Here is a 9,853-nt window from a genome sequence, read left to right as displayed (position 1 = left end):
AATTTGTTTTACAAAAAATTGCAAAACATTATAAATTAATTAATAAGATCGAATGGTGTGTACACATTTTTTTAAATTAGTAATCTTGTCATACATAAAAAGTGTGATATGCACACACCTATTGAAAATAATATTTGGAGTACTACTTGACGTACAGTCTTTTAAATCATAAAAATGCAAATATATGAAAGATGTTAATTACGTTATGAATTGATGTTGAAAAATGAATTACAATTTTAAAAAAACGTCACTGCAGAATTACGCTGCAGTGCGTTTATTTACAGCTTCGAACTTCGTTGTGTGACCAGCTGGCACTTATTATGCTTACTGTATTTGAGTATATTCTTACAAATATTGCCTTTGGTCACACCCTGATACAGCTGTTAAAGCGAAAAGCTTTCAGAAAGCTCTATTTTGTAAGAAAAAAGTCGAAATTCATCTACAGTTTATAAAGAGAAGCAGGCATCGGCAGGCACACAGTTAAATTCTCGTAAATAACTAAGCAACTAGCACTTTTCGACTTTTTCAAGTTAATAAAGAAAAAATCAAATCAAACAAAATGGTACGCCGTGGACGTTCTGCTAGCCCCCCACCATCAACCAGACGGTAAGTTGCAACAATAAAGTAGCGAAAAAATAAAATGCAATGCGTGAACACTGCGTATTCAAATTCCACAAAGACGTAAGACAACAGGCGACATGTCTATGTGGATGCATGTGTGTTTGTGTGAAGTGTATTTCTTTTTTTTGCATGCAAAATGGTGGAGAAAAGTAAATAGTATTCAATATATAGATGTTTGTTAATGTGAAAAGAAATGTTGGGAAACGCAAAGATATTTCTGGAAGTTTTGCTTCCGCAATCATCAGTTACGTAACCAAAAAAAAACACGGTGCAACGTACAAAGTTCAAACGCGTGGCAACAACAACAACAATGACAACGAGAGATAATTCAAATAATACAATTGTGTGTTTGTGTTTTTGTTTTTTGGTTTTACAGTAGTGCACCAGCGCCAGCACCTGCTCCGGTGCCCGCACGTGCCGCTGCACCACCACCGGCTCCCACGCCAATGGCAGCGCCACCTAGCGCCGTTGGCATGCCGGCACCACAACAACCATCGATGTTCCAACAGATGGCGGCAACCGCTGGCGGCGTTGCTGTCGGCTCGGCGATTGGTCACACTGTCGGTCATGGCCTGACATCGCTGTTCAGCGGCTCTGGCGATAAGGAGGCCGCTGCCCCGGCTGCTGCTGCGCCAGCACCACAACAACAACAGTACTATGCGCAGCCCGCGCAGGCCAATGAGCCGCAAGGCGCTTGCGCTTGGGAGATCAAACAGTTCCTGCAATGCGCTCAAGGTCAATCGGATTTGTCGCTCTGCGAGGGATTCAATGAGGCGTTGCGACAGTGCAAGGTGCAGCATCATCTGCAGTAAACAACAACAACAATTAGCAAATGACAACAATACAACAACAACACATTATGCTACTCTAAAAACACAATGGCGAAAATGTTGAGCTAGTGTTGTTTCTTTACTTTTTGTTTATTTTTTTTCTGCAATTAGTTTTACATATTCATATATAATTGTTAATGAGACAACAAATTGTTTAATTTAGTGAAGATGTTCAATAGAAATGCAGCGACACCAAAAAGGGTCGCTGATGAAAAAGAAAAAAAAACACTAAATGTTCTTATTGGGCTAGCGGGATAATGTGTATGATGCAAATTTTGCATCGTGTTGTGAAATGGTGTTCACATCCATACATTCATATGTACATACATATGTATTGCGTGTGTTTGTGCATGTCACGTGAGTTTCGAACATGACCTTGCACTTTTTCTTTGGATGAAAAGAAGGCGCGCATTGTGTCTTAAAATAGACAACCTGATTCATTTGCTGCTGATGCAAAAAGGGCTGATATGTTGTGACCAGGCAAGAAAGAGACAGCAAACATCGCGTGCGACGCTGTCGCTTTGTTGTTGTTTTGATTTCGCTGCGCTAATTGCGGCTTATTTTGGTGAAATGGTCACACCAGGCCAAGTAAACAGAATCGATTATGATAAACATGTTTACGTTTCCGATAGTGCACAGTGTATTTGTATTAGTCACACACATACACTTGTGCATTGTGTTGGAATATTCTACCCCCCATCGACATCTATCTCGCTTTCACTCACTGTGTTAGTCAACCTCTATCTATAGGACAAAGCTTTCACTTTTAATTTCAGCAATTTTCGTAAAATTTTGAATTAAACTGTTTTCGAATAATTACAGAATGGTCTTCTAAACGAAATTAATTGTGCACATATTGCGCATTTATTAACAAAAGCTAATTTCAATCAAGTTTTCTTTGCTTTATTTATTTTAAAAGAAAGTCATATATACGAAGTCATTTACATATAACGAAATTAAAATAATTCAAAAGTACAATTTGTTTAATTTTTTCAGTACAAATTTTTTTAATTTATATAAACTGATTTTAAACAGGTATTTTTACGAAAATGAAAATAATCACTTATTGAAGAAGAATCACGCACATAACCAAAAATTTATTTACAAGTAGCAATATATATATATACATGTATATATATGCCAATCTATATATGTAGATGTACATATGTATATAAGTAATTTTGATTCACCATGGCAACCAATAGAATGTATGACACACTTTAAAATTGATACCGCATTAGTCACTTTATTAATTAGTCCACATCATCGTCCTGATCCTTGTGATCTTGTAGAAGAAGACATAACTTCGTTTTCAGGGCACTCTTCGTTCGCTTCTCAATTAGATTTTCGCTTGGGCCAAGAATCGTACGTCGCACTGTATTGATCTTTCGTCTACGAAGATTGTCCAACGGATGCTTAAAGATTGTGGGTATTTCAAGTTGTTTGTGAAAGAAACCAGCACGCAAACAATTGCGACGCTCAGCGCTATGTGTGATCAATTTAAAGATGGGCGAACTTTTTATATATTCATAATTCGGGGACTGCTCTTTTTTGGGCTTTCTGTCCAACAGATCTGCCAGCAAATGCTTAAGTCCACTTTGCTCCGATTTAAACTTGATATCTGAACGATCAGTTGACCTTTGTCGCTTTTTTATTGTACTCTGTGGTTCCGCTGTTGACTTGGTCGACACTTTAAGAGTATAATAGTCTACTTTGCGTTTTTTGCGACCCGACGTCGTCTTATCCATCAAGAGGTACTTGTTTTTCAAATAGAAATGGCGCGTTATTTTCGATTTGCCATAATCGAGTGTGGCCTTGTTATCCAATTGTCCTTCGGCCGCCAATCGAATGTCCAACTTGTGTGAGCGCGCTGTTCGCTGTTTGGCCACACTGCGGCATTTCTCTGTGCTCTTCTTATTTAGATTACTCTCCGCTGTCAATTTGGTCCCACTTGTGCTGCATGTCTTTTTTGTTTGCTGCTCATTCTTTTGCTGCTGTTCGTTGTCATTTTTCTCGATCTTGCGGCCAAACTTATCGTATCGATTGTGTTTCGGTTTTGTCACGTAGGCCCGTTGCGGCTGCAATCCTGTCCAGGCAAACGATGTGGGTAGCATCATTGCTTTGCACCACATGCCAAAGCGATGCTGTGGCACCATTGTTCTCGCATTGCGTTGCACCACAGGCACTGTTGCTTGCGGATCCTGGCCACCAAATGCCATCAGCTTGTTCTCGATACGTTTTATCGATTGCATTACATTGCATCGATACATTTGCCACCAGATCATGCCCTGCCTGGGCAGCATTTTCCATGTATTGCTGCAGCATCCCAACGACAGATTGTTCATCATCGTTAATATTGTATTGTTAAGATGGTAAAAAAACGGATAGGAAATATTGAAAAGCAGTCAAATGTTATTAGAAAAATGGGTCTTGATATCTCTGTTGCTAGATAATGTCCGTCGATTAATAATTTTGAGTTTAGTTGGAGTACGAAAAAATATATGTAAATTTGGTCTGGTTATAATTATAAAATTTTGATCTGAGCGTTGAATAGTGACTGCAGTGCATGTTTTTTATTTTGTTTTTTGTTCTATTTGTATTTGTTAGCACTTCAAACAAAAAGCAGCGTGACCGTTATTTCAAAATATACCAAATTGACAGTTGAGAAAAATACTGCTTTCAAAAATTATCGGTTTTATTACACTTGCACTTTGGGGACAGTGTTGCTCTATTATTATGCAAGTGATTGCCAGTGTTGCCATATTGCAAATATTTATCTAAGGGGATTCCCTCATTTATCGGTATAACAAAATTAATTACTTTAAATTGAAGCTATTCAAAAACCATTCCGTGAAATATTGAAGTTGTAACTGTAATTATGGAAGAATTGAAGCGTCCTATTAATCTGCGTTTAATTTGAGGGACAATTTAAAATAATGCAAATCATTGCTAATATTTGTCCGAATTCAAAATTTGTATTTAATTTCCGACAACAACAATTTAATCATTGCTGGCTTTTATTGTTTAATGTGGCATGCTGTTTAACCCCATTCCTAACAAATAAAATCTATAAAAAAATGGGGCATTTTTAAAAATCTTGGAAATCAATAAGAAAACATTTTTGGTACAACATTTAAATAAATCGCGAAAATAAATTGAAATGAACTTGTTTATTGGCGCTTGTATAGTACAAAAATATGACGAGAGTTATAAAAATTTCTTGGCACGCCGCATCGTTTGCAGACGTCGCTGTTCGCTCGTTTGACAGCTATTGATCAGACGCTCGGTGCGATCGAGCAACGCAGCCGACTCATCACGCAAGGAATCTTGTGCTGCTGTTGATGGGCCGCTGAGACGAGCTCGTTTCATGGCTGGCAGGTTCTCGGCTTGTTCAAGTGGCTTGCGCTGTTTCGGTGGCGATGATGACGACCTTGTCAACGACAACGAAGACGATACAGATGAAGAGATAGCGGGCTCCTCTGGCCTGTTGATGGCAGTGTTGTCGCAACGTTCAATGGCACGCTGCAGTTTGCCAAGCGGCGCATTTAGATCGCCTAAAGTGCGACGCTCGTGATCGCTACGCTGCTGCTGGAACTTGTCGAGCACGGCTTGGGCACGGCCCAGAACTTGCTCGAAGCTCAGCTCATCGATGGGTTTCAGCTGCTGCTGTTGCTGTTGCAATAGCTCCTCCTCTTCCTCCTCCTGCTCGGCCATTTCTTGCAGTTTCTCTGCCGCTTCGGCAACTGCAGCCGCATCTGGTGGCTGCCACTCGTAATACCAATGCGACTCAAACGTGCGCTGCATTGTCTGGCGTCTGTAGACAATCGCTGCGAGCAGCGTGTTGGCTGCTTGTTCCAGCAACAATTGCAAACGCTCCTTGGCAAAGATCTCCACAATATCCAGATAGTTTAGTGCATCTCTCCGCATTTGCAGCTCCAGCGTTTGTATGGCACGCAATGCCACCGCTTCGACCTCCGTTTCTGGCTGCATCGATGACTGACTGCGTTGCGCATAATCCAACAGCCACTCACAGAACTCTAGCTGCGCTTGCGGCAGTGGCGACATCTCTGGCAGCTTGGCCTGCTCCAGCAGCTGCACAATCTTGGCACGCTGCTCGTCACGCTGCCAACCGTCCACAAAGTACTCCAATCGATTGGGCAGCGGCAACAGCGATGACAATGGCTCCACATAGGCGCGCAACTCTTGAGGCAATTGCGGACGATCCTCGAGCGATTCGCCAGCGATCAGCTGCAGTCGACGCACTGCCTCATTGTAGAGACGCACACAGAACTGCGGCGTCTGCCGGCAACGCTGACCAATTGTTACATCCTGCTTGGCGGCAAAACGCAGACGCTGAAACAGCTCATCACCCAGATGCCAGAGCAGCCAATCGCGCAGTTCGCGTTGCTGCAATGCGCTGCGACTGCGATGCGGCTGCTTGGCCACAAATTGCACGGCACACTGTAGGAGAGCGACGAGCTGTTGCTTCTGCTTGCCCAGCGTTGGCGTGCGGGTGCCAAAGATGTGATGCGTTTGAAAGAGTTGCTGCACCTGCAGTTTCAGAGTCTCCACATTGAACTGTTGCTGCTGTTGTGAGGGCAGCAGAATGAGCGCCACATGCCGGCAATTGCTGTGCCGCGCCAGCAGCTGCAATCGCTGCTGTGCCTCCGCCAGTTGCTCGCCATGCACATAGCAAACAATGCCATCGGAGTGGTACAGCTGTCGCACATCTTGCGGCAAACCGAGCAACTTTTGCACACACAATGCCACGCCACGGGAAAGTCCATTGATATAGCCGGCTTTGTTGTTGTTGTTGCTGCTGGCAGTCGAATGTTGTTCCTCTAGCGGCTGCTGCAGCAGACCACGATCTAAGGCATGCTCCACCACCTGACCCGCGGGGCCAGCGGGCAGCGACAACAGCAGCTTGTAGAAACGACGCACGCCCGGCTGCTGTGGCGTTAAAGTGCGCGCCAACAGCTCCCACAGATCCAGCTTGAGCCAACACTGCTCCTCCAGGCCGGCGAGTAGCTGGCGATAATCACAAGCGGCGCCTTGGCGATAGCGACGCATCAGACGCAATGCTGGCGCCGCATTGCGCATGTCCAGCAGCTGATCGCTTGATTCGCCGGCAAAGCTCAGCGGGAGGCTGGCAAAGAGCGCCTTCTTCTCCTGCTGCACGCGACGATAGCGGCGCCAACGTTGCCAATATTCGCGCATCAGTCGCAGCTCGTAGTCGGCGCGCAGCGTCTGGCTGCGCACCAGCTGCTCAATCTCCTGATCCAGCAGCGTGTCGTAGCATTGCATCGCTTTGTTATGCAGCTGCTTTTCGTGGGCGCACAACTCTTCGATTTGCTGCTGCAACAGTTGCTGCAACAGCTGGCGACTCTTCGCCTCGCATTCCGCCTGCTTCTCGAGTTGTCGCTGACGCTTCTGTTCCGCGGCGGCTGCAGCGGCGGCAGCTGCTGCTTGTTGTGCCGCCTCGGCGGCCGCTTGACGCGCACGCTGCTGTCGCTGCTCCTCCTCGGCGCGTTGCTGCTGCTGCTGTTGTTGCTGCTCCTGCTGTTTCTGCAGCAACTGTTGCTGCTCCAGTTGACGCGCTTGACGCGCACGTTCCAGCTGCGCTGCCTTGGCCTTCTGCAGCTCAAGCAGCTCCACTTCACGCTGCTTGGCTGCCGCTATCGCCTGCTGCAGTGCCGCCAGCTTAGCCTCCTCGGCGGCCGCTTTTTGTTGTCGCTGCTGCTGCTCTTGTGCGATGAGCGCAGTATTTGCTGCTGCTGTTTGCTTAGCGGCCGCAAAGCTAAATCCACCCAAGGCGTTGCTGCTCGGCTTCACCTCGAAGATGTTGCCACTAAATGTGGTTGTCGCTGCTGGTTGTTGCTGTTGTTGTTGCGATGGCTGAGCCACAAAGCTAAAGCTTTTGCTTGGCTGTTGTTGTTGTGTTGGCTGTTGATGTGCTTGAGGCGGCGGAGTTGCTGCTTTCAACTTGGGTGATATTGGTGCCGAGAAGAGCGGCACTTTGAATATATTGCTGCTGTCCTTGGCGGGTTGTACGACGCTGCTGATTGCAACAACAGTTGTTGGCTGCTCCTTGGGCGGAGGCAGCTCCTCTTGCTCCTCCTCCTCGTGCTCGACGCCGTTGCGCAACTGATCCTTTGCCGTCCAGGCGCCGCTCTTCAGAAAGCCCTGCGCATTGAAGCTGTTGTGCGGCCGATGCGATTGATACAGCGACTTGGGCGGCAGCTCTTCGCCACAGATGCATTCGCCTACCGTTTGCATGCGCTTCGATTCCACCAACTAGAGCGAGAGGGAGATGGGTAAGTCATAATAAATCAAGTAAGAAAGCTACAGTCGAGTGTGCTCGACTCTAAGATACGCACTATACATTGTGAATAAAAGTAAAACAATGCGGTATTAACTTTAAAATATACTGAATTAATATACCGCAAATTACTAAAATTATACCAAATTCTGTATTTATTATATTAATAAAGTACTACATTCAAAATATACCATAGAGTGCAAAATATACTCAATTATTTTCAAATATTGCAGAACTAATTTGTTTGTTAAAAACAAATGAACATGTCTAATTTAACTCACCTCCAATTGCCGCTGCAGCGTGTAGTGCTCCGGTGGCTCGACCCGTTTGCTGCTGTAGACAACGCACCCGGTTTCGTTGACAATGAGATCACAGCTCTCGAGAAACTCTTCAGCCTCGCCATCATCCTGAAAGTCGAGCATCTGGCGCACATAGGCGACGGGCAACGAGGAGCGTTCGTGCTTGCGCGGTGCACGATACGCGGCAAGCAGACGCTGCAGCGCCAGGATGCGCAGCCGGGTGAAATAGCTGATGAGGATGCAGGCCTCCAAGTAGCTGGTCTGCGGATCGCGCAGCATTTGAAAGAAGCGCACAAAGTTCGTGTCCTGCAGGGCCAAATGGAAACGAATGGCGCGACGCACTTGCTCGCAATTTTGCAGCTTCACCGGCAGCTGGCCAATGTCCCACAGAAAGTTCGCGTCCGCCAGATTGAGCAGCACAATGTATCCACGGAATTCGGCCTCACGCGGACACTCGACACCCTTGAGCCGCAGATCGTGATACATGTACTTGAGTGTTTGCAGGCATTTCGTCAAGTTCTCCGCATTGATCTTCATGTCAAAGACGCTGGGATCCTCGGCCACCAGACGAGCCGTGCAATGGATGTGAAAGCGGGCACATTGCTCCACTAGTTTGACAGCGCCCAGCGAGCACAGCTCTTGCTGTGTGATCTCCTTACGTATGGAACGTGTGCGATCCCAAACGAAGTGAAACCAATCGCCCAGATTCGCATTCACTTGCTCGCTGCGATCCATGATCTCGTGCATCAGATAGCTCATGGTCATGTGCAGCGCCTGTTCGTCGCGCAATTCGTGCGGCAGCGGTGTCTCCTGATCCGCACTACTACGCGAATATTGTTTCAGCGCCAACTCGTGGGCAATCAATTGATCCGAATACGGCTGCAGTTCATAGGCGGCCACCTGACGCTGAAACTCACGCAGCACACGCTCCTTCTCTGGACACATGTCCGGACAATGACCCTGCAGGCCATGTTGCGGCTGAGCGGTGTCCATACGCTGTTGCAGACGCATCAATTTGTCGCGGGCATCAAGCACACGATACTTTTCCTCGCTGCTATGCGCCGCCTTGTGCATAATGCTCTCCAGCTCCAGCTTGGTTGTCTTGTAGTGCGCTGGGGCACGCTGAAGCTCACGTTCCCGCTCACGTTCTCGCTCCCTTTCGCGTTCCTTTTCTTTGCTGCCACGATCACGTTCTACCGGCGTTTTGTTGACCGCCTTGACAGCATCGGCGAAAGTCTTGCCGCCCGTCCAGGCCACCGAACTGAGCGCACTCAGCTCCGCCTGCACATCAGGGTCCACCCATTCCTCCGTTTTTTGGGCGGGCGACGACTCGTTCTCCATGTAACTCAAATCAAATCTGTGGCCATTGTAGATGTTGCCTTCCTTTAGAGCTTTGGCTGCCTCCGCTTCGTTCGCGTAGCTGACCGTGCATGTCATGCGTCGTGGGCGCAGCACAAAGTTCACCAAGTTGCCGAAGCGTCCGAAATGCGTGCGCGCCACAAATTTGTCGAGGAAAAGTTCCGGTATGTTGGTGCAACTGCAAAATGGAATTTGCCGCACAATAGATTTGAGATTTGTTATTACTCGTATTTTGCTTACTTACAGCAGTGTCTTGTAGTTGTAACGGGCGTCGGCCATTTTGCACTATATATTTATTCACTTTTATTCAATAACAAGTTTTTATACATCATTTACGTTTCATCTTCCATCAGTAACAACCTGTGCTGAGCGATTGCTGCGTCCACCAATCAACTATTACACCGCCTGAGTATTTTGTATGTTAT

At 46.4% G+C, this 9,853-nt stretch overlaps 2 protein-coding genes across 2 annotated transcripts; one reads left to right on the top strand and one right to left on the bottom strand.

Annotated features, from left to right (window-relative positions):
• Window positions 1-438: 438 nt before the first annotated feature.
• Window positions 439-1,645, top strand: LOC132796658 (coiled-coil-helix-coiled-coil-helix domain-containing protein 2). Its single transcript, XM_060807905.1, has 2 exons — window positions 439-606; window positions 998-1,645. The coding sequence occupies exons 1-2, from the start codon at window positions 560-562 to the stop codon at window positions 1,431-1,433; spliced, it is 483 nt and encodes a 160-aa protein (XP_060663888.1). The 5' UTR covers window positions 439-559; the 3' UTR covers window positions 1,434-1,645.
• Window positions 1,646-4,596: 2,951 nt separating this feature from the next.
• Window positions 4,597-9,835, bottom strand: LOC132795308 (protein xmas). The gene is made up of 3 exons (XM_060805960.1): window positions 9,673-9,835; window positions 8,052-9,606; window positions 4,597-7,745 (listed from the first exon to the last, which is right to left on the bottom strand). The coding sequence occupies exons 1-3, from the start codon at window positions 9,705-9,707 to the stop codon at window positions 4,659-4,661; spliced, it is 4,677 nt and encodes a 1,558-aa protein (XP_060661943.1). The 5' UTR covers window positions 9,708-9,835; the 3' UTR covers window positions 4,597-4,658.
• Window positions 9,836-9,853: the final 18 nt, after the last annotated feature.

This window comes from Drosophila nasuta, chromosome X, assembly GCF_023558535.2.
Source record: "Drosophila nasuta strain 15112-1781.00 chromosome X, ASM2355853v1, whole genome shotgun sequence".
NCBI lineage: Eukaryota > Metazoa > Arthropoda > Insecta > Diptera > Drosophilidae > Drosophila > Drosophila nasuta.
The sequence above is the reverse complement of the archived record's forward strand: the minus strand, read 5'-3'. Positions and strand labels throughout refer to the sequence as shown.

Excerpts from the sequence above, each read along its gene's own strand:
- LOC132795308 (XM_060805960.1), bottom strand. The coding sequence starts at position 9,707 with ATGGCCGACGCCCGTTACAACTACAAGACACTGCT. Across the intron at positions 9,607-9,672 it reads TACAACTACAAGACACTGCT|TTGCACCAACATACCGGAAC; the intron begins GTAAGTAAGCAA and ends TCCATTTTGCAG. Across the intron at positions 7,746-8,051 it reads CGCTGCAGCGGCAATTGGAG|TTGGTGGAATCGAAGCGCAT; the intron begins GTGAGTTAAATT and ends CTCTCGCTCTAG.
- LOC132796658 (XM_060807905.1), top strand. The coding sequence starts at position 560 with ATGGTACGCCGTGGACGTTCTGCTAGCCCCCCACCATCAACCAGACG. Across the intron at positions 607-997 it reads CCCCCACCATCAACCAGACG|TAGTGCACCAGCGCCAGCAC; the intron begins GTAAGTTGCAAC and ends TTGGTTTTACAG.